Raw genomic sequence first — 24,375 nt, 5'->3', positions numbered from 1 at the left:
AAATAATGAAAACAAAACACCAGCAAAACAACAGCCTACATGTACGGCAATTACTCTGCACTGGAAAGTGTTTTCATGAACTTAGCAAATATGAAATCATTCTGTTTTCACAAAGACTTTATGCAGAAGCATCATTATTTTCTTCATTTTCTAGACAAAGAACCTACTGAACAAAGATTTGAAGTACCTATGATTTTAAGTGCAGGCATTCTGGCTCTAGAGCTGTTAGAGTTCACGGCTCTGCCATATATCCCTCCAATATTAATTCAATAAGCAGTTCAATATTGACTTACACCATTTTCTTCCAGACTGCAAATTTACTGCCATTTGCATATTCCATGTGGCTTTCTAGCCTCTGTGTTATTTTACTTCCTTTTCACTACGAACACCACCTCCATGTTTTTAAGTCATTCTCAAGTTCTCTCTCACACAGGACCTTGTCCATGCTTGGAATTACACAGCTTCTGGCATTTTAAATTCAAATTACCCAGCCCCTATTCACAAGCCTGTTCTGCCAGCTAGTCCCTTCAAACCTTTAGTTTCAAAAGAGCTCCTTGTCTTTGACCTTTCTTTTCTCCTTTCAGTCTAATGCTGGCTTGAATTCTATTTCCAATCAGCTTTGACACCCAAATCTACCATTTCTACCACACTCTTACCAGTAGACTCAATGGCCAACCCTCATTATCCCTACCTCACAACCACTAACCAAACCCAAACGTGCTATTCTTTCTTCAGTCTGAGAAGCACACTAACTCACAGCCTTAACTTGGCAAGTGTTACATCAATGACAATTTGTCTCAGTCATAGGGAAGAGTTAGAAAATGATTAGGTTTGAATACTGATGCTCTGAAGAGGCCCACTATTCCTAAATCCCTACATTTATTTATTTGTGCTATGCTTTACTCACCAGAAGGCAGAATCCCGAAGACCCATCATCCTCATCAAGCCCTTCATCTTTTTCCTCTCTCTTGTAACATTAAGAGATGCATAATAAGTGAATGAGGAAAAGGAAATAATGCAGAAGAAAATGAAGAAATCAGCTTCAATGCCCCCCTGACTGACGAAGGGATGTATCTTCATATTTTTTCCAGTAACGGACATCAATTCCTCCATCACTGAATGGTTTGTTGCAGTCTGAGGAAATACATTAATAAACAAAATTTGTATATTCATGGATGGCATGCTCTGTTTTCTTTCAGCCGTCTGTTTTCCTCTGAACACAAAACTGTTAAGTCTGGATCTGATGCTCGTCTAAATTTTCACTTCTGTGTTCCACCACTGGACCACTGACTCCAGGCATTCTGAGCTTCTCACAGTTCTCAAAATTTTATCACCTCCCTGCCTAAACCTGCCTTCTAATGTGCCTGACATACATTAATGACCTTATATACTTGGCAACTCTTACCTCAAGCCTCATTTAAATTTAAATTTAAATTTAAGTGATGTAAATTAGGAATTCTCCCATGGCATTTTAGGCTGAGAAGTTAAGCCTGTTTACTTACAGACACTTTATACGCCCCTGCTACTCTACTTTTCCCTTTCCAATAACTTTTTTTTAAAGTTTTTATTTAAATTCTAGTTAGTTAACATGTGGTGTAATGTGGTTTCAGGAGTAGAATTTAGTGATTCATCACTTACATACAACGCCAATGCTCATCACAACAAGTGTCCTCCTTAATCCCCAACACCCATTTATCCCTCCCCTACCTCTCCTCCAGCAACCCTTAGTTTGTTCTCTATAGTTGAGTCTCTTATGGTTTGCCTTCCTCTTTTTTTTCATCCCTTACGTTCATCCATTTTGTTTCTTAAATTCCACATATGAATGAAATCGTATGTTATTTGTTTTTCTCTGGCTGACTTATTTTGCTTAACATAATACATTTTCGCTCCATCTAGGTCATTCCAAATGACAAGGTTTCATTCTTTTTGATGGCTGAGTAATAGTCCATTATATATCTATATCTATATCTATGTCTCTCTATATATCTATATCTATATATAAATATCACAACTTCCTTAAACATTCATCAGTTGATAGACATTTTGGCTCTAAAATGTTCCTACTATATGCCTGGCATCCTGACAAGGCTAAATTCTTGGGAGAGAAAACTTTTCTTTTATTTATGTCTGTAGCCCCCATGACATATAAAAACTTAAATAAACTTTGTTCTAAAGAAACCAGTGATTAAGTAAAAGAACAAACCTACCATTTATATTTAATTTCATGAACATTTTGAGGCCTCTAATAGCATTAATCTGGATGCAACATCAGTTAGCACGGAACATTTGTACTCACTTCTATGATAGCTGCATTGATAGCAGCTTGAAGAGCCACAAAACCTCTCGTCCAGTATTCTGAAACTTCGCAGCTAACATTTTCATTCGTTTCAGAACAATGAGCTTTAAGAGAAAAAATAAACCCATAGATATCATTATGGATTATTTCAGTCCTTATTATAGGAAACAGCGGACTTTATGATGGTTGCACATTATAAATGTTGTTATTTTGACTGAAGTCCTATGAAAGCATAAACCGGAGTAATGATTCTCAAAGTACGGCAGACAGAGCACATATAGAGGATGTTCTGCATTAAATTAGAATATACTATGCTCTCTCACACTACCTTCCCTGATTCTTCATCCATCAAAAATTTTGTAGAGTTCTTCTCTTCTATGATTTTGTATTGTCAAAATAATCTTTTTATATTTTTCAAAGATTAGTAGGTGTCATATGGATTGAGAAGCATATGGATTGAGAACTAGAATTTTGCCTAACATTACATACAACACAGGCAATAATGAACAGCTGGGAGTTCAGAGGAGATAACTTACTATGTTTAAATCATGTCAATCAGAACATTTTTTTTTTAAAGATTTTATTTATTTATTTGACAGAGAGAGATTACAAGTAGGCAGAGAGGCAGGCAGAGAGAGAGAGAGAGGAGGAAGCAGGCTCCCTGCAGAGCAGAGAGCCCGATGCGGGACTCGATCCCAGGACCCTGAGATCATGACCTGAGCCGAAGGCAGCGGCTTAACCCACTGAGCCACCCAGGCGCCCAATCAGAACATTTTTTGAAGGAAAAAACATCTTACCGAAAATAAGAAAAAAGTCTACCAGTCTAGTGAATATTAAATTGCATTAAAGAGATGGTGATATTTAATGTGAAAAATTAAAATTGAGTATTGGAATTAAATGCATGTTTCATTAACATTTTAAATATTTAAAAATCATTGGAAATCATTCAGGCCTACAAACAAAGATATAATCAACACATATGTACCCATGGCCAAATTTTATAAATGAAGAAATCATTACAAATCCAATTGGAATCCTCTGTATATTGTCTATGATCTTACTGTTTTTCCTAGCAGCAAGCTCCTAAGAGGCTAACTGCTTTCCTGAACTTTGTGTTTATATATGCCATTAAGCTTCTATAATGTATCCCCAAACCACACATGTAATTTTAAATTGTTAAACTTTTTATCATCTATCTTATTACAGTCATCATTCTCCATTTTGCTTCATTTGTTCTATAGTATGATTTTGAAATTTATATAAATGGCCCTATTTTTTCTTCTTTTTATGATTGTGTAGAACCACATTGCAGGAATACAATTCAATATATTTATCTGTACTCACACTGATAATAATTTGTTTAATTTCTTTTTTCTTTTTGCTGTTAAAAAAAAAGCCACTGCTATGAAAGTCCTTATATATGTTTTCTCATGAATATGGGTGTATCAGTCGATAGACAATAATATGCCTAGTAACAAGCGATCTTCCAGATATTAATGTCTTATTGCAGCAATAGTTTACTTCTCACTCACGCTACAGAGTCAGCAAAGGTCTTTGCAAGGAGGGGAGTGAGGTCCTCTGTTTCACATCTAAGGGTCCCAAGGTGATAGTTTCCATCTGGCTTGCAGAAGTAGGTGAGGAAAGGGTATAGAGAACTCACATCTGCTTTTCAACGCCTTGAATCTAGGTATCTAATTATAGCTTCAGAGCAATTATTCCCTGTCCTCAGAAGGAGAGGAGAATAGGCAGCAAATTTTTAACACAGGCATGAGACTTTCACTAATAAAATTTCCATGATGCTGGGTTACAGATTATGATATCTTCAACTTAAAAATAAAATTTCTCCATATTGGGTTTTCTTTGCTATGTATCCTTGTCAATACTTTGTATTGTTCTATTTACTGTTTTTGGCCATATATAAAATGATATCACATGTGGTTTTAAAATGCACTTCCTTGATTACTAATGCAGGTCCAACTGTTTATTCTTGGTCTGTGTTTCTCCTTCTATGAGGCTCCTATTTATATCTTTCACTTTTCTCCTATTTCTATGCTTTTTTCTCTTATTTATTTTATTTTTTCTTATTTATATATTCTGGTATTGACCTTTTGTTAGTTTTGCTTATATAAATATTCCATCACAAGTTTTGCCTTAACTTTTCATTATCTCTCTGATGTCTTTTGATAAAGACAATTCCTTAATTTTGATCTAGTTAGATTTAACAAACTTTTCTTTTAGAGTTTCCTTATTTTTTGTTGTTTAAGAATTCTATTCTATCCCATAGTTACAAACATATTCTCCTATATTGACTTCTAGAAAGGATTTTTCTACAGGATTTTCCCCCTACTGAGTTCTGTACCTGGAATTGGTTGTTTAGTATGAGATAATTTCACTTTCTTCTATATGGACAGATGATTTTCCCAGCACCAGTCACAGTATCTCCTCAGTCATATGTTAACTTTCAAATTTGTGTGAGAGCTTTCTAGGTTTTTTCCTATTTCATTGCTCTATCTGTGTTTTACTATGGTAATAGCATATTGTCTTAATTAGTTATAATTTCATTCTTTTTAAAAACCATCTTGGCATTTTTTCTTGTCTATGCATTCCCTGAGTATATAGTCTCTGCAAGTTCCGAATTAATCAGAAATTTTCATCTCATATAAACCCAAGATCTTCTCACCTGTTCTTATGTAGCTAAAACCCAAATCTCTTGGTTAGTGAGATTGGAAAAAATCATACAACATTAATAATAATAATCAATCACTCTGGATTTGGTGCCCTCTTCATTTTGGGTCCTCAAAAATAAGCTTACTCAGACATCTGAAGAGAATCTTCTTCTATTTTATCCATAAACCAATTTACTCTTCTTTAGCAATAATATATTACAACCACATATTCCATTTAATATATATGTATATGTACACATGCATATATGGAAATGTGTGTATGTATGTATCCATCTATGAAACCATATGTAACAACCATCTAATACAGCATGTTAATAAAACCAAATCCCAATGTACATTTCTTAGTGCTCGCTTCGGCAGCACATATACCAATGTACATTTCTTAAATGTGTCGGTTATCCTGTTGACATCACATTGCAGATAGGGATTTTTAAATCTGTTGTATTAACATCCATTCTTATGTACAATTTATGCCATAATTGTGGTGGAGAGCATTGGAGTTACATAGCTGGAACTTACCTTCATGGTCCCTGTGTTCCTTCTTTGTTGGAATTCTGTATCCCAGCAAGAATTTCAAATGATATGAGAATGTATTAGTAAAGATGACTTGTATAACTTCATCAGGATTATCTGACATTAATTCTTTAAGATTTTCTTCTTCAGACAGCCCCAAAACTTTTGCATCTGTCATTACAAGAAGGGAATATATTTGTTAGTAAATTACTAGGAGACCAACTTCAGGATGTCATGATAAATTATTTTTATTAGAGTTCTTTTTTTTTTTTTAAAGATTTTATTTATCTACCCAACAGAGAGAAAGATCACTAGTAGGCAGAGAGGCAGGTAGAGAGAGAGGAGGAAGCAGAAAGCCCAATGCAGGGCTCGATCCCAGCACCCTGAGATCATGACCTGAGCCGAAGGCAGAGGCTTAACCCACTGAGCCACCCAGATGCCCCACTAGAGTTCTTTTTTTTTTTTTTTAATTTCTTTTCAGCATAACAGAATTCATTGTTTCTGCACCACACCCAGTGCTCCATACAATGCGTGCCCTCCATAGTACCCACCACCAGGCTCCCCCAACCTTCCACCCACCGTCCCTTCAAAACCCTCAGGTTGTTTTTCAGAGGCCATAGTCTCTCATGGTTCATCTCTCCCTCCAATTTCCCCCAACTCCCTTCTCCTCTCCATCTCCCCATGTCCTCCATTTTATTTGTTATGCTCCACAAATAAGTGAAGCCATATGATAATTGACTCTCTCTGCTTGACTTATTTCACTCAGCATAATCTCTTCCAGTCCCGTTCATGTTGCTACAAAAGTTGGGTATTCGTCCTTTCTGATGGAGGCATAATACTCCATAGTGTATATGGACCACATTTTCCTTATCCATTCGTCCACTGAAGGGCCTCTTGGTTCTTTCCACAGTTTGGCGACTGTGGCCATTGCTGCTATAAACATTGGGATACAGGTGGCCCTTCTTTTCATTACATCTGTATCTTTGGTGTATATACCCAGTAGTACAATTGCAGGGTCATAGGGAAGCTCTATTTTTAATTTCTTGAGGAATCTCCACACTGTTCTCCAAAGTGGCTGCACCAACTTGCATTCCCACCAACAGTGTAAGAGGGTTCCCTTTTCTCCACATCCTCTCCAACACACGTTGTTTCCTGTCTTGCTATTTTTGGCCATTCTAACTGGTGTAAGGTGGTATCTCAATGTGGTTTTAATTTGAATCTCCCTGATGATGAACATTTTTTTCCACTAGATCTCTTTATAGAAATAAAACACAATCAAATACCAACTTTGAGTAGGTCAGGGAGAAAAAAGTTTGGAAAAAGACATAGCTCTTCAGAAGAACTACATGAAGATTAGTTATTTTCTTTTCTTTTCTTTTTAAAAAGATTTTTATTTATTTAGATCGCAAGTAGGCAGAGAGACAGGCAGAGAGAGAGAGGAGGAAGCAGGCTCCCCACTGAGCAGACAGCCCGATGCAGGGCTCAATCCCAGGACCCTGGGATCATGACCTGAGCTGAAGGCAGAGGCTTTAACCAACTGAGCCACCCAGGTGCCCCTTATTTTATTTTCATTTGTAGTTCTTGAACCAATTTTAATCACATATAATATCATTCCATACCAATTAAACTATTCACAGGAGAATTAATATTACAATAAATCTACAATGTTGGCAAAAAAATGATCATGAATGGTTGATGATTGTGTTTAAATCACAATTAGGCTTTGGTCCATAGCAGATGAAAATAATTATAAAAATTCATTTTCCTTTAGCAATCCTGGCAGTAGGGTAAGTACACTTAAAAAAAAAAAAAGAAAAAATTTAAAAAATATGTCCATTGAATATACTTATATCACTAAAATAATCCCTCTTTCAGCAGATATTGTGTACAATGCATTACAAATATCTCATTTAGTTTCAAAGAATGAGAAGGAAAGCAAAGAAAGGCGTGGATTGGGGTGGGAGTGTTGAAGACGCATGTGGAGGAAAAAGGAGAAAAAGTTCTATTTTGATAGAACTATTTTTTTTTTCCTGGAACCTCATCCTTAAATCCATGTGATCTTGAGTAAGTCATATAGGCTTTATCACTCAATTTCCATTATAAAATAAACAATAATATCTATATTAGTAGCACAGAATATTACTACAAAGTACAGAAAATATAATACTGAATAATATTCTATTACTACAGAATAAAGTCTATAAAATCTAGGTCATGAGAACATTAAAGAATATCATAATTGCAATTACATTATTTATTAAACAAAGATAACAATGCATTCATTGTAAGGATAAACTTAATGTAAAGACTTTGTACACAGTAGGCATTTAATGAATATTTGTTAGCCCAGTTGCATGGGACCTTGAACCAGGATATTGCTGAGAGGCACAAAGTTATGGCATTGTGAGCCCCCCTGCCCCAGGAGGACATCTGTGAGCCAGAGGATGAGGGAAAACACACCTTGAGCTAAACAGGGAGACCAGACCTTAAGTGGACAATGCAGATCAGAATACCATCTTGAATCAGAAGGGGAGTCAGTGTTTGTAGGAAAGACACACAGTGCAGGCATTAAAACTCAGGTGGAGGCAAGGGGGTGGTGGTTAGTGAGGCATGATGGGGAAGTAACTTTGGATGTAAACCATTCATCCACCTGTCCTGGCAGTGTGAAGTGAAGCATGGACAGGAAAGAAAAGTCCAACATAATTTGGGAACTGTGGCCATCAAGACTCCTAATAGTGGAAGACTAAATGCAGATTACACAGAGGTGGACTTCTGGTTACTGAATACAGGTAGGGGGTCAGGATCCAGGCACAAAATTAATGGTTACATAAACTGTAGTAGAATCATGAACATAGGAGAACAAAGAGGAGAGACTTTATAGAGATTGGACGGAGAAAGACCTAAAAGTTCCCCTTACAGTAATACCCATGGTGAGGAATTATGGTGTTTAAAATTGTTACTGAGTAATTCCTAAGTCACTTTATGTATGTATGTAGGTAGATAGGTAGGTAGGTAGGTAGGTAGGTATTTATTGAGTGTTGGGAGGGGCAAAGCAGGCTCCATGCTTAGTACAGAGCCCAATGCAGGGCTCAAGCCCATGGTCCTGAGATCATAACCTGAGCCAAAACCAAAAGTCAGACACTTAACTAACTGACTGAGCCACCTAGGTGCTCCCAAGTCACATTTTTATGTTCTTTTTTAAATCGACATATAATTCATATAACATAAAATTCATCCTTTTAAACTGTACAGTTTCATGATTTCTAGTCTATCCACAAAGTTCTGCAAGCTCGAAATTGTTTCTAAATTATAACTCAACTCACATTTATGGGCCAATCACTATAGATTTCCCTTTGAGGTATTCATTTATATTTGCAAAGAAGAATTGTTTTTATTTGCCTGACATGCACTCCTCCTTCTAGTAAACACTCTAAAATTCATTTGGGATACTGACACTCTTCCACTCACATACCATGTGGTTTGGATATGGTCTGCAACATGACTAGGAACCCAACCAATGGCAGTGATAATACTGTATTCTTCTATTCAGTGAGATTTGTTCTTGGTGGACCAAGACCAATACTCATCCAAAGTAGACCATCATTCCAATGGGTCTAATTTCTGAAAAAATTTTGAACAGTTTGGAAAGGTCTGTACACTTTTCAATGGAGTTGTTTGTGGTAGGGTTTACATATGGAGATTCTGCAGACTAAGTCTACTTCTATTTGGGGAGAGTCAATAAGAAAATGAGTCTAGCACACAATACTACAGACCCGACAATTGGAGACATATTTCTTCCTCTATTGTTGACCCATCTCTATCCATACTCATTTCCTTAAAGTTAGACAAAAAATGCACCCCCTTTCTTTGAGACAAGTTGAATTGGGATTCTCTCATTCTCAACTGAAGTATTCACAAAAAATATAGTACTATTGATCTTATTTTGAGTATGGCGATAATGTGGCTCAGAGAAGTTGATGACTTGAAAAATGCACTATGGACCCAGTCACAGAAGTATTTTTAGTCAAATTGTTCTTGGACTCTAATACTAGTTCTCTTGTCTATTCACCAGGCTGTTTTTCCTGATTTCAGAAAATTATTCTTCAGGAAAGCGACCTTGACAGTCATAATGCTCTTCTTATTTTTCATTGATAAGTATCTTAAAGATGAAGGGTAGAAATTTGAAACACAGAATGCTCATCAATAGAATCTTCAAATTAGTAAGACATTTTTTTGGTAGTAAAAACCTGGAGATAAAATTTCCATAATCAAATTCAAGAAAAGACTCCCTGTTTTTGTCTCTAATAATAAGCAAATGCTAGAGTGACAATCTTTCTCTAGTAATAATGCTTCCACAGCCAAAGGTCAACCATTAGACACTCCTGCTTTTCAAAATCTGCCAAACTCTATATTCCATGCTTCCCCAAACCATACGCAAGATCAAGATTTTTTTGTTGAGAGACTGTACCCAATTTCATGTAATCTATAAATTTTGGCAATTACCACAGTTTATCAACTGAAATACAAATTAAATGCATGCATCTGTAGTCAGATGAACCAAAAATTGACATCAGAAATTCCTCTTGGTTGCTAGAAAACTCACCTTTCATGAAGGAAGCTAAAGCTACTTTATTCATTATCTGTTGGGTTGTATTGGTGACAGGTGTGTATATAAGAGAAAATGTAGAATCTTTAAATGAGTCTACCCGTCCCAGGTCCATGGCAGGCAGTGAAGAAAAATCACTAAATTCATGACTAGTAGGATATACAGACAAGCAAAGTAGGAGGAGCAATGGGGTCAACCATTCCTATACAATCCAAGAGAAAGAATAAAGAAAATTGTGATTTTGTATTAGTTATCCACAATCATTTGGTCATACAGTTTATCTTGTACATTTTTCCTGCTTTCAATATATGCCACATTATGAACCCCTGAAAATATGCACAGTGCAAAATTCAGCAGTCTGAGTAATTCCAATGAGCTCTTAAAAGGATTGTATTGATCACAGCACCAGTCTAAAGCATGCACGGACCATGAAAGGATGAGAGGCAACAGTGGGAAGCTATTACAAAGTATTACCAGTTGGTATGACCTACTCATCCAGTTTCTGGTTCTACTGAGAGCTTAGTGTTACATGAGACCGTTCCAAGGCACTGCTAACTTAGTAGTAATATACTGGCTACATGCCAAGATCCTGGTATTAGAAACTCAGCACAATTCAGGCAACTGGAGAAATACTGTCTTTTTAGTTATTATTGGTCATCTGCAAACTTCCAATAAGACATCACTTTATTTCTAAATGGATGATGATAGAAGAAATTCACAATTAGATATATATCAAAGTTGTGATTTAGTTAGAAATGCTACTAATTTATATCTATCTGATTTTTGGAAGAGATCAAAGCTCAACCAGGATTTTTGTTATATGGTAAAAATGATAGGAGGCAATGCACATTTTCTTCTTGGCACTAATGACATCTCCAAGTTTTCTGCTCTTTTGAAGAGACTGATTTATTTTTTAAAAAAGAGAAAGTGATTCAAAAGAGAACATACCACTTCCCTACTTCAGTGTCTTGATTAACCATGCCTTCAGGATCTTAGTATCTAAACCTGACTGTCCATGAGTAGAAACATTAGCAAACATGTGATCACTGACTTTTAAAACATTTATTGGATTTTCTATTGCTGGGTAGAATCAGTGCCTTTAGACCTCGACTTGGAGTCTATGTCAACCGATATGTCTGCGGACAGGTTGAGGTTTGAGGAACAACTCCTTCTCTCATAAGAAAGTTTTCTGCTTCGGTCTGGTTTTTGGAAGGAGAGATAAACAAAGTATAGTTACTTCCCAGGGAATATATATTTCTACATTGTAAATAAGAAGCAACAGTGATACTGAATCATACCATAAAGGACTCTGTTTTCAGTCTCCATTTTTTCAGAAGATTCTTGTATAATAATGCCCAAGTCTGTTGACACACACTTATCTCTCTCTTCATCATTTTTCTCTGTTTAATAAGAAAGAAAAAAGGAGAAGATAACATTAATGTGACATCTTCATGAGAAGATATACCCTGCAAACAGGAAAGGGCCAACCTGATCATTGCAATCTGTGAGCTCCAAAGTTAGCTTGTTATGACTCCCCTGGTTTTCTTTTCTTCCCACGTCCAAACTCTTTATTCTCTTATTTTTTTGGTCAGTGATCAATGTATTGCCTCAAAATTCATTCTTTGCAGACTGCTCTCTGAAAATGTATCTGGGTTTTTTAAACAGTTTTCTTTGCCAGCTGGCATGATGGAAAGCTTTGTCAGTAGGGAGGACCGAATAGACATTGCAGGAAGAAGAGGTTCTCCCCTTTGGTCTCAGAGTGGTTCATTTTTCCTATTCCTAAAGACATCCCCCCCCAAACCCGCTCTGACTAAATGATTTTCTCCAATGCAAAATGCTGGGATGGTGAAAGTTTCCCTGTGTGTTTTCAATAGCTTTTTTTTTTTCCCAATTTATTTTTTCACCACACCCAGTGCTCCATGCAAGCCGTGCCCTCTATAATACCCACCACCTGGTACCCCAACCTCCAACCAAGATCAGGAATGTGACAGCTCTAGAGTTTTCCCCCCAGAGTTTTGTTGCCTTTAGAATCCCTGTTGCAAAGCCAGTGCCTTCCTTGTGCCCATGGCTAGACTGTCAGTGGGTTGCAATACCACCTACCCAAACACACCTTAGCTGACACAACATGACCTTGCATGAAGTAAAAAACAATTGCCATCTACCACCATGGCTGGGTGCGGAACCTCCCTGTCCCTAAGCAAAGGTGAGTTGCTGCTGAGATTTGCTTGGGAAGAAGCCAGCAATGACAAAGCAGAGAGAGGCTGTCACTCAGGGATGGGAGGAGCAGCTCTCACTTATCCAAGACTTCCCAACAGCTACAAGGATAGATTGTACGGCAGGCCACAACACAAGTCTTAGCAAACTGAGATTATACTAAGTTATCTTTTCTGATCATGAGGATAGGAAACTAGAAATCAGCAACAAAGAAAAGCTGAAAGAACATTGAATCAGTGATCAAACACCTCTCAACAAAGAAAAGCCCAGGACCAGATGGCTTCTCTGGTGAATTCTACTAAACATTTTAAAAAAGAATGAAAGATGCCTGGGTGGCTCAGTCAATTAAGCCTCTGCCTTTGGCTCAGGTCATGAATGAACCCAGAGTCCTGGGATCTAGCCCCACATCAGGGTGCCTGCTCAGACTCAGGGAAGTCTGTTTCTCCTTCTCCCTCTGCCCCTACCAACTACCCCCTCTTCATGTTCTCTTGCTCTCTCTCTCAAATAAATACATAAAATCTTTTTTAAAAAATAAAAAATAGATTTTTTTAATGTGCATGTGATTAAGAAAGTGTGGTCCATAAACAATGAATCTTGGAACACTGAAAAAATAAAATAAAATTTTAAAAAATAAAATATGGAGTTCTTCTGTATATAAAAAAAGAAAAAAAAAACAGAGAGTTTCACAATTTATTTTTAGAAATCCAAGCTGATAGATGCTATATTTTTAAGAAGTGAATTTAGTCATGTATAAATTTTCATTTTGGATGATCTTTCACTATGTTTTATTCTCACTTGAAGCCTACTTTTTTTAAAAAAGTAATTTTTTATATTTTTAATTTCTTTTCAGTGTACCAGAATTCATTGTTTATGCACCACACCCAATGCTCCATGCAATCTGTGCCCTCCATAATACCCACCACCAGGCTCACCCAACCTTCCACCCCCGCCCCTTCAAAAGCCTCAGATTGATTTTTAGAGTCCACAGTCTCTCATGGTTTTATTCTGCTTCTAGTTTTATTCATACTACCTTCTTTTGAAATTTATCAAGTTTCCCTCCATGTTTTCTTCCTGTCCCAAAGATAGGACAGATATTTATAAAAGCTACTCCTTTGATGATTTCTCTTTTTTAAAATATTTTATTTTTATTTATTTGACAGAGAGAGATCACAAGTAGGCAGAGAGGCAGGCAGAGAGAGAGAGAGAGGAGGAAGCAGGTTCCCTGCTGAGCAGAGAGCCCGATGTGGGACTCGATCCCAGGACCCTGAGATCACAACCTGAGCCGAAGGCAGCAGCTTAACCCACTGAGCCACCCAGGCGCCCCCCTTTGATGATTACTCTTAATTTAGGGGCTTTCCTGGAAAAATATCTTTCTTCTTGTAGTGTCCTCATCTGTCATTGGCCTCGCATGAGCACACCAGAGATGTGACTTGGGTGGATGAGTCAGGACTTCGGAGCACAGAGCTGGCTCTTAAGTCCTGAATTTGAGGCAAGTGTTCTCCTCCTCCCCCATATCTGTAATGTTGGCCTGGGATAGGAAACCACATGGTTGCCATGAACTTTCCCCATCGTGATGAGGAAGAGACGTGCCCTCGCCTGAAGCTGTCATCCCATTCATGCCTCAGGAGGACCCTGAGGGCTCTGCTACTATCTAGAGATAATGCTCAAGGAAGATGTCCAGAAGCCAGTTCTGATGGGAGCCACATGAGCCAAGACAACCTCAGAGAGCACTTCCGCTGGGAAAGATCAGACATGTCTGCTGAGGAGGCTGAGAGGCACGTGTAGGGGGAAGCAGGTTCTGTGAAGAGGTTAGAAAGTCCAGGCAACGGCAGTTGGTGAAAGGAAGATAGTTCCCAGAGGGCAACCCCCCCCCCCAAAAAGGCATTAGGTTAGGTATCCAGGGATATGGGATTGACGATCCCTATAGGCTGTTCCTAGTGCAGCGACTTCCGTGGGACATTTTTAAGGGGACTGTGCAGAACTGGCAGGAGAATCAGCTGGCCAAAGACCAAAGAGGTGATCTCTCTGTAGAATCTGCTCCAGCCCAATATAGCACAGAAACTTCAGTCTGGCTCCAGTCCCTTTGATTTTCCGTCGGAAATTAGTAATTATTTCCCCCCATCTCATAGATGTTCTGTAGTTTATCAAAAGACTAACAACAACCTGATCTTGCTATCATGTAGTAGACAGTTCCAAGTTGTGAGGGCTCTGAGTTTTCTCCTCCTAGACGGTTGTTAGATTCAGAGCAAAATGCTTGAACTCTCTGTTTACAGAAATAAAGTGCATTTGAAATAGTATTGTGATAAGGAAACATGGCATTTTTCAATTCTGATTCAGGACACTCTGTGCATAGAGTAAAAAATCCCGGATAGCATCTAATGTTTCCCAAATTCTCAGAGCCTAAGAATGAGAGCCAGAGACAAGACAAATATTTCTGTAAATGCTTCTGGTAAACAGTCTCTGAGTCATAGAACAGTTTATCCAAAATACCCTCACATTATTGTGCAATAAAAGTAAATAACTATCACTTTGAAAACAACTCAGGTTTACAAATCAATTCCCAAGATACTCAGTTCTTCCCCAATTCAGCAAATTTTGGCCTATTTCCACACTCAGTTTCTGGTTAAAGATCATTTAGCAGTTGCATACTGTTTCATAAAACACTATATTCTAACTCTGTGCTTTCACTTACATCATATTAAACACTCAGTATTCAAAAACATCAAAACAGTCCATTAGTTTTCAAAATGATTTTCCCATAGAGGGTCAGCATTCAGTTCCTAAAGGCCTATTTCTAATTTTGCAAGAGGAAAAAAAAAAAAAAAAAAAAAAAAGCAAAGAAGAAAAACGCCCAAACGCAAATCAGAACAGGGAAAAAATAACAGTGAACTTACTTTTGAGACCTTTGAAGCCAAGACTGGAGAAGCACAGTTTATCCACTGATCTCCTTATTCAGAAGAAAACAATTCACATTTTCCCCCTGGTTTCTACCACATCTCTAGACTCTGCTTGAACTGTTTGCCTTTTGTGAAAATTTCCTGCAAGGGCTGGCTTCAGAAATAACAGCCTGTGCTCTGGGAGCCCTGCCAAACACTGCATTCACGTGATCCCTCTTGAACTGCTGATGTCATTTGCATTCGGCCAGTTCCTGCAGAGCCCAGTGACATTTACACTTGGTGGCCTGGCATATCATATTATAAGGATCAATCTTACCAGGGAGAACCAGGATTCCTAAGCTTTTGTCTATTCTGTCCCAGGTAACTGTTGGCTAACATCAGCATTTGAAGCAGCGCCTTGAAAGAGAAAGTAAACCGTTGGATCCGAGAAAAGCTCCTCCCTACACAGAGCTCTCCCCAGCCTGAAGGACATCGCCACTTGGATAATCAGGGTTTTCATTTCTGTTTTTCATTTTTACTCAGCTCAGAATATGCCTCATCTCCTGCATGACTTCGTCTTTGACCCATGAATTACTGAAACGTGGGTTAATTTCCAAGCCTCTGGAGATGCTCTTGTTATCTTTTGGTTGTTGATTTCTAGTTTAATTGTAGGATGGTCAAAAAATTTATTTTGTGGGTCAGATTTGTTAGGGCTTGTTTTATGGACCCAGGATATGCTCTGTCTTGGTGAATATTCCGCACGCTCGTGAGGAGATGTGCGTTCAGCTGTTGAGTGTGTGGAGTGTTACATAGATACCCGTTACATCTAGTTGGTTGATGGTGTTCGGTTTTTCTATATTTTTGCTGGTTTTCTGTTTAGAGGAGTGTTACTGAGAGAGGAGTGTTGAAGGTTTCAACAAAAATTATGGCTTTTTCTGTTTCCCTTCCAGATCTCACTACTTGTCCAATCCACTCTGATGTTGCGGTGTTAGGTACATACGTAGTCGGAACCGGTATGTCTTCTTGGTGAATTGGCCTTTTTGTCATTATGTAATGATGCCCATCTCTATTCCTGGCGACTTTCTATGCTCTGAAGTTTACTTTGTCTGATTTTAATATAACCATTCCCATTTCCTTTTGATTGCTTCCCATCTTCTTATTTTCAATTATCCATATCATTCTCTATGAAGTGAGCTTCTTTTACACAGCCTACAGTGAGGTTATTTTTGTACATTTCTTTGTTTACTTTTTTTTTTCTTTTAAAAAAATTTTTTTTAGATTTTATTTATTTATTTGACAGACAGAGATCACCAGTAGGCAGAGAGGCAGGCAGAGAGAGAGGAGGGGGAAGCAGGCTCCGTGCTGAGCAGAGAGCCTGACGTGGGGATCGATCCCAGGACCCCAGGATCATGACCTGAGCCGAAGGCAGAGGCTTTTTTTTTTTTTTTTTTAGCATAACAGTATTCATTATTCATTATTTTTTCACCACACCCAGTGCTCCATGCAAGCCGTGCCCTCTATAATACCCATCATCTGGTACCCCAACCTCCCACCCCCCCACCACTTCAAACCCCAGATTGTTTTTCAGAGTCCATAGTATCTCATGGTTCACCTCCCCTTCCAATTTCCCCCAACTCCCTTCTCCTCTCTAACTCCCCATATCCTCCATGCTATTTGTTATGCTCCACAAATAAGTGAAACCGTATGATAATTGACTCTCTCTGCTTGACTTATTTCACCCAGCATAATCTCTTCCAGTCCCGTTCATGTTGCTACAAAAGTTGGGTATTCATCCTTTCTGATGGAGGCATAATACTCCATAGTGTATATGGACCACATCTTCCTTATCCATTCGTCCGTTGAAGGGCATCTTGGTTCTTTCCACAGTTTGGCGACCGTGACCATTGTTGCTATAAACATTGGGGTACAGATGGCCCTTCTTTTCACGACGTTTGTAACCTTGGGGTAAATACCAGGAGTGCAATTGCAGGGTCATAGGGAAGTTCTTTTTTTAATTTCTTGAGGAATCTCCACACTGTTCTCCAAAGAGGCTGCACCAACTTGCATTCCCACCAACAGTGTAACCCTTTTCTCCACATCCTCTCCAACACATGTTGTTTCCTGTCTTATTAATTTTGGCCATTCTAACTGGTGTAAGGTGGTATCTTAATGTGGTTTTAATTTGAATCTCCCTGATGGCTAGTGATGATGAACATTTTTTCACGTGTCTGATAGCCATTTGTATGTCTTCATTGGAGAAGGCAAAGGCTTTAACCCACTGAGCCACCCAGGTGCCCCGCCTTTTTTTTTCTTTTTTTTGGCAGAGTGAGAGAGCACAAGCAGGGCGGACAGTGGGAAGACAGTGAGAAGCAGAGTCCCTGATGAGCAGGGAGCCCGATGCAGGGCTCAATCCCTGGACCCTGGGATCATGACCTGAGCCGAAGGCAGACGCCTAACCATCTGAGCCACCCAGGCACCCCTGTTTGTTTAAATCCAATCTGATTACACATGTCTTTTTCACTGGTGTGTGTAGACCAGTTACATTTAACCTAAACTGATATTTCAGGATTCAGGTCTGCCATGTTGTTATGTGTTTTCTCTGCTTTTCATTCTTCTGTTTCTCATTTCCTGCCTTCTTTTGTCTTATCTGAAAGTTTTAAGCATTCCAATTAACCCACTGTGATATTAGACCATATATATTTGTGTAATAATTTTAGCGATTGCTCTAAGGATTACAAGATACACACTTAATGTTACACAGTCTACTTAGAAGCATGTTGGGTCCTGAGCTTGTTGGGTAAGAAGTCTCACATAATGGGGAAGGGAAAGTGGGCACTTCAGTTCAATTCCCTCAACCCACCCCGAGCCAAGAAACTAAATCAAGAACAATACTGCATCTTAAGGAGGGGAAAATTAGAGATAATTAATGACATACAGAACACAAGGAAGTGTATCTACCACATCTTCATTGATTTACCAGTCTTATCCTTCCAGAAACCAGATGGATCCTGAAGAGCAACCAGATCACTGGAAGCTTCAACAGGCAGCGACAGCTGCTTTGTCAGACATGGTATCTGTGCCTGGAACAGGTCTGTGATATTCCGCTAGTGATTCGTTTCTATTTCTGATTAGAAAAGAGTTCATATTCCAGTAAGCTACACAGTAATAGTCCTTGGCAGTTTTGCCTCAGGGTTATGTTAATTGCCTCTGTTAGAGTCTAAGAGATCTAGAGTGTCTCCCAGAACATCATATTGATACACCAATAACATCATGCTGATCTATCAGGATGAGGAGAGATGACTAGGCACCACTGGTGATATGGGGAAGACAAAAATGCTCCCGAGAGTAGGAGACAAATCCTCTGAGGATGAGGTCCCCAGGACATCATTGAAGGCGTTCTGGGTCCAGTGGTCAGGGGTGCTCAGCGTATCTCCTCCAAAGTAAAAGACGAATTGCCACATCTTTCATCCTCTACCAACAGAAGACCAGTACCGATATGGTTTTGTGGACTCCAGAGGCACCACATTCATCATCTAGCAATACCGTGGAACACTTCCACAGGGAAGGCTGACATCTTTGAGTGAGGCCTGCAGTAGGAATGGACTCCGCAAACACTTGCCACTTCTGTCCTGTGATCTACAGGCCCTAAGGTAAAGGAGAGGTCAACAGTGGGAAAGTTCTGTTAAAATGAGAATGTTTTGTTCTGTGGACTTCTTGTCCTTAGAGAACAGATCAGAGACTCACTAGTCTGTGACCTCTCTACCAGTGAAGATTTTAGGAATTAATGGAAATCACTTTGTGTCTCAAGGTCATACACTGATGAATGTGCATTCTGCTTCCATAGAAAATTTGCATAAAGGGTTTTGAGGTTTACAAAACTTCCACCTGAGGTTTCTCAAGTGAGTAAATAAGACTAAGGACACTAGACTCAGTAAGATTACCGGCTTTAGGGCTTTATTCTCAACCACGTAGCTAGAAAGAAGCCAGTGTCATTTCAGATGACATGGGATTCAAAATTCCAAATTAGATGTTTAATCTACATTAGCAAATAGATTGTTGAGGGCTATATTCAAACCATTCACCATGTATGGTTTTTTGGGGGGTTTTTGTTTTGTTTTGTCTTTACTTTTATCATAAACCTAAAGGTGTTCCAGGAGATAACTGGAATTAGTATTTAGTTTTTATATTTAGCACATAGGATAACCATCAAGTTAAGATCCAACAGTGACCTAAATGAGACCTGCATGTTTTAAAAGTTGAACCCTGTGCATTTGTCAGTTTGATCTATTATCAAAGATAACTATCTATTATCTAACTACCCTCCCTCTCTTTCTGCCCCCACCCGCCCATCTATCTCTATCCATCTACCTGCCTATCTTTGTTATGACAGGGCGATCTTCTCAGTGTCATCAATGACTTTATCCCAGCCCTTGCCCTTCTTTGAGCATGAGCATGTCAAATAAATACATAAAATCTTTGAAAAAAAATTTTTTTTAAAACCGTAACATGAGTTCCACAACAGTTGATACCAAATAATTGGTATAATCATTCAGCATTAGGGCATCATATTGAAGCTACAAAAATATCCTCCTACAAAACCACAGAGGCGTAACAAGAACTGTAAGGTATTTGGGCTTTACGGGTCTTTCTGCGGGAGCTTCCACTTCATCAAGGAATCCATTTTCTCATCAAAATCAGCCAAATCCTACTCCCTGCAGAGCTCTGGGACTGCTGTCCTCCTCCAGATGGAATTTCTAACTCCAAAACGATGGAACTATTGTGAAGAGTGCATACATTTTTCACCCTAAAGTAATGTAACATTATGTGTCAATTCAATTTCAATTAAAAAAAAAAAAGTACATACATCTTTGTATCCAGATGATCTGAAAAAGCAACAAAGTATCAGTGTTAAGGAACAAGATAAAGTAACAAAATTTCATGGACCAAGTCTGTCACAAAATTAAAATACATAATACATTTGCTTCTGTTTGAGAAAACAAAAATGCTTAGATAAGGCATCTGGACTTAAAGGTTCCTTCCTGCATGTGAGCCAGTGTTTTAACATTCAGCACAGTAGCAGGAAATGGTGGGTGGAAGGAACGTTTGAAAAAGGAAGCATCAGAAGATTATAGAGCTGGATATCTATGGTTTTTTAGAGCAGATATCCTTCCGTGTTTCTTTCCAGAAACCTCTGCAGCTGGCCCGTAATTGGGTTGAATGCCCTTGCTGTTGACCAAAGGGAAGGGAAGTGAGAACCCAAAGAAGAGCCCAGCAGATTGAAAATACACCACCAACAGTGGTGGGTCCATCCTGGCCACAGTGCCAATTGGAGGACAGTGACCAATAACCATGTCTCTGAGACAGTCGAGATGCTTAGCTTAATCAAAGAATGGATAGAAGATGTGTTCCTGTGACCACAGTTGCTCTGAAAAGCAGTTAGAAGTCTTCCAGAACCACATAAAACTACATGACTGCCTTGGACAAGGTGATAAGCAAAAAAAGATATCACTGAGCAATAACAAGGAAAATAGTAGAACCAGGAAATTCTGACTAGCAAAGCCCATGAGCTAGCATAGAAAGAAAAACAAAAAAACTACAAGACTGATCTGGAGGGAATGCTCAAGGTTGCTCAGTTGTAAAGTGCAACCAACCAAAGGAGAATGTGTGATTGGCATCTAGATGAGTGGCCTGTTTCTTAATCCATGGTATAAACCAATAAAAGAATATCGATTACAAAGGGATGTATCCTATATTTTGTGCTTGATGTGTGTGTCTCTACGCTCCACAAAAGTCTCCTTTTGATGAATACACATAACTGGGAATGCAGTTAATTAGGTTTTATCTTATCTTGTATCAACATACATGCAAAATGGCAAAACAAACAGAGCAAGAGATGAAACCATCCCCACAACAATACACATGACTATAAACAGAATACCATGGTGTCTTGGTTGCATGTTCTCGAATTTCATGTTGAGGTTTTTACATTTTCCATATGATGGTCAAATTCAATGGATCACATACATGGATTATTTTAATGTTTGAAATTATCTGCTCTTCGGAGTCTCATTTCAATCTTCTATCGATGGGTTAAATGTAGCCTGTTCTCCCCAGGAAATGGATAGACCACTGGGGAAGAACCCCTGGGAGACTAGGGGGAGGCTGGCCTCTGGGTTGCCAGGCTACCACCTATAACAAGTGCAAATCTGTGGAAAACTTCTTTCTAGTCTTTACATGGTAAATATGAATGACTCCGCTTGCTATGGTCACAAAGTCTAGAGTGAATTCATGGTAAAGAAAACGTTCTGGATCACTAGAAGGATTTAGGGGGCAAAAGGTAAATCCAGTCAGTTTAGCATCTCAGGGTCCTTGGAAGGAAGCAGGTAGCACTAAACCAACTTCCTTTTTGACATCCCTTACCTTACTTTCTAAGGTGCATACTGGCAACCTGGACATCACTAATCCAACTAACAGCTCAATGTCCTGATGATACCTACAGTTTCCTAAAAGTTCCAAGTATATGGAAATCTAGGTCTATTCTCTCTACCCTCCATCTTTGCCAGATCAAGCCATATTCCTAAGCACGGGGGCAACATGAATGATTTTCTGATTAGAAGACTGAAAATATTTAATAATTCAGCATGAAATTCTGTTCAGAAATGTTCAGTATTCCTAATCTGTTATTTAGATTAATAGACCACGTTTGAAAATCAGAAAGCATTATATTCCCTTTCATAAGATTCGATTCCATGTTTCTGTGGGGCAAGAAACCTCACTGACAATGCTCCTCTATGGCACCTTCATGATATTCTCGTATTAATGAGCTGTACCTTAATTGAGTTATAATGTTGCTTTCATATTACTGTGGTAGATGTGAAGCTCTTTCATCAAATCCTCCATTCAAGGAAGAAATCGCTGCCTAGCTCTGGGGTGCAGGATTGGTAGACTGCTGCCAGCTGTCTGTTCCTTCTGGATCCACCTTCCCTGTAGGAGTCCATCTGGCAGGTCACATTCTTCCCGGGGCCACTTATATCCAGTGACTGAATGAAGCTGGGATACAAAACCCAGCTGTTCCAACCTGATTTGGACAACTTTGCAGGCAGGATTCATCTGGAGCCCTCAGCCAGGTTGCCCGAGGTTTTCTTGCTCTGATATCACAATTCCATGTCCCTTTTTCTCCCTTTCTCTTTCTTTTAAAAGACACGAATCGTGGGGTGTCTGGCTGGCTCAGTGGGTTAAAGCCTCTGCCTTCAGCTCAGGTCATGATCTCAGGGTCCTGGGATCGGGCTCTTTGCTCAGCAGGGAGACTGCTTCCCTCTCTCTCTGTCTGCCTCTCTGCCTACTTGTGATCTCTCTCTCTGCCAAATAAATAAATAAAATCTTTAAAAAAAAAAGACATGAATCCCTAATTGATTATCTTGCACTCAAAATGCCAATTTAGTGTCGTCCACTAGAGAATCAAACATTTAAAATCTGAAATGGTCTCAGAAAGTGGGCAAGGAGATGAGATTTTGACACTGGATGGCTCACTTCCTCGCTGGAAATGGAAACCCCCCTTATTTAGGTAGTCTGGTGGTAGGAGAATGGAGACCCAGGCTTGGGGAGGTGGTGGACCAAGAGTTCAAAATTTCACGGTTGGAGAATGAGGAAATGGACTGGTGGAAAGGGATGCACTAGCACATACAAACCTCTAAGGCATTTGAGACCATGGTCTCAACAAGTAAATACAAGAGTGAAGATATTTGATGGCTACTGCTAAACACCATTAGCTCACTGTAGCTGAGACCCAATAATAGATAACTGGAAACCACATGTGCAAACCGCAAGGATGCTTCAATTGCACACAAAAGCCCATGCTGGCAATAAAGTTCCCTCTGCTCTCACATACAGAGAAGTTTCCTCCTTTTTTTTTCTTTTCTTTTTTTTCTTTTCTTTTCTTTTTTCCTTTTCTCTTTCTTTCTTTTTTTTTGAGAAGTTTCCTTATTTGTAAAGCACACAAAAGACAGTATGATCTCCATGGACAATTTCAGGTCTGTACTTTATGATTATACTCTACGGGCTAAAATGCACTATTAACCCTCAGGTGAGGAGTAGTATTTAGTCAGGCTACCAAAATAAGGTGTGCTATCTCACCACAATCACATGGTAACATTTTAGTTATTTTTCTGGCTGTGATATTGAAAGGGGAACCCTCTACATCTGTTCTGTGGAGTACCTTCTGCTGGCCAGATGACTCCTCTATCACTTCCACATTCTTTGCTCCAGTTAAAATTTCAGAGCTCTCATTAACCAGTATATGCCACAATTTACTGTCTTTGATTCTTTCTTTTCTCATGCATAAATGATTTACAGATGATTGAACCACACAGTTCTGAGCCCTGTGCCCTTTTGCAAATATTCACAGACCCATGAACTTCCAGCAGAAGTTTGCTGACGCTTCTGATTTTAGACAAGAGATAGCAGGTTGGGTCAATTCACTGTTTCTACTTCAACTCTACAAAAAGCCAGGTTCATTTCTCAGTAGAAACCATGCAAGTCAATAGCCAATGGAGGCACATTGTTGGAGTGGAGCAAAAAAATTAATCTGCTTAGATTTCTAATGAAGTAAGAATATCCACCAAAAAGGAAGACAGAATAAATACTTCTCAGAAAAACAAAAAATAGCAGATAGAACTGGGCACATGGCAAAAAACAAAAAACAAAAAACAAAAAACAAAAAAAAAGGAAAAAGAAAAAAGAAAAAAAGATACATAATGTCAGCTCCAGAGAAGCCACTGGAAGTAAATAAGAAAGAAAGGAAGCTAATAGGACAATAGTATACATAGAATACTAAAAGTATCAAATCAGTTTTTTAAAAAATAAATGAATATTTTTTAAAGATTATTTATTTATTTATTTGACAGAGAGAGATCATAAGTAGGCAGAGAGGCAGAGAGGAGGAAGCAGGGTCCTTTCTGAACAGAGAGCCCGATGTGGGACTCGATCCCAGGACCCTGAGATCATGACCCGAGCTGAAGGCAGAGGCCCAACCCACTGTGCCACCCAGGTGTCTCCAAATCAGTTTTTTTAAAAAAAGGAATAGTGACAAAAAGAAAGAGTAAACAGATGGGAAATAAAAAATATCATGATAGCTTTAATCCAACAGATTTCAACGACACTAAATACAAATGATTAAAACACTCC

General features: G+C 38.8%; 1 protein-coding gene and 1 long non-coding RNA gene across 5 annotated transcripts in view; one reads left to right on the top strand and one right to left on the bottom strand.

Moving 5' to 3' along the window:
* LOC122906046 (ABC-type organic anion transporter ABCA8-like) overlaps positions 1-15,387 on the bottom strand; it is a 68,012-nt gene extending 52,625 nt beyond the window's left edge. Inside the window, exons 1-6 of one of the 4 annotated variants that reach the window (XM_044247559.1) lie at positions 15,211-15,387; positions 11,401-11,502; positions 10,100-10,304; positions 5,503-5,667; positions 2,297-2,400; positions 908-1,134 (exon numbers count right to left, since the gene is read on the bottom strand). In XM_044247559.1, the coding sequence (XP_044103494.1) occupies positions 908-1,134; positions 2,297-2,400; positions 5,503-5,667; positions 10,100-10,304; positions 11,401-11,496 (797 nt within the window). In that variant the 5' untranslated portion in view covers positions 11,497-11,502; positions 15,211-15,387. Of the gene's footprint in view, positions 1-907; positions 1,135-2,296; positions 2,401-5,502; positions 5,668-10,099; positions 10,305-11,050; positions 11,302-11,400; positions 11,503-15,210 lie in introns of those variants that run through there. The other 3 variants (XM_044247556.1, XM_044247557.1, XM_044247558.1) reach the window with 3 other exon arrangements.
* A 48-nt stretch (positions 15,388-15,435) lies between these two features.
* On the top strand, positions 15,436-20,929 carry LOC122906047. The gene is made up of 5 exons (XR_006384513.1): positions 15,436-15,573; positions 16,143-16,205; positions 18,187-18,281; positions 18,674-18,842; positions 19,583-20,929. It is a non-coding gene; the product is annotated as an uncharacterized LOC122906047 (long non-coding RNA).
* The last annotated feature ends 3,446 nt before the right edge of the window (positions 20,930-24,375 follow it).

The sequence above is a fragment of the Neovison vison genome, chromosome 5 (assembly GCF_020171115.1).
Source record: "Neovison vison isolate M4711 chromosome 5, ASM_NN_V1, whole genome shotgun sequence".
Taxonomy (NCBI): Eukaryota; Metazoa; Chordata; class Mammalia; order Carnivora; family Mustelidae; genus Neogale; species Neogale vison.
The sequence above is the reverse complement of the archived record's forward strand: the minus strand, read 5'-3'. Positions and strand labels throughout refer to the sequence as shown.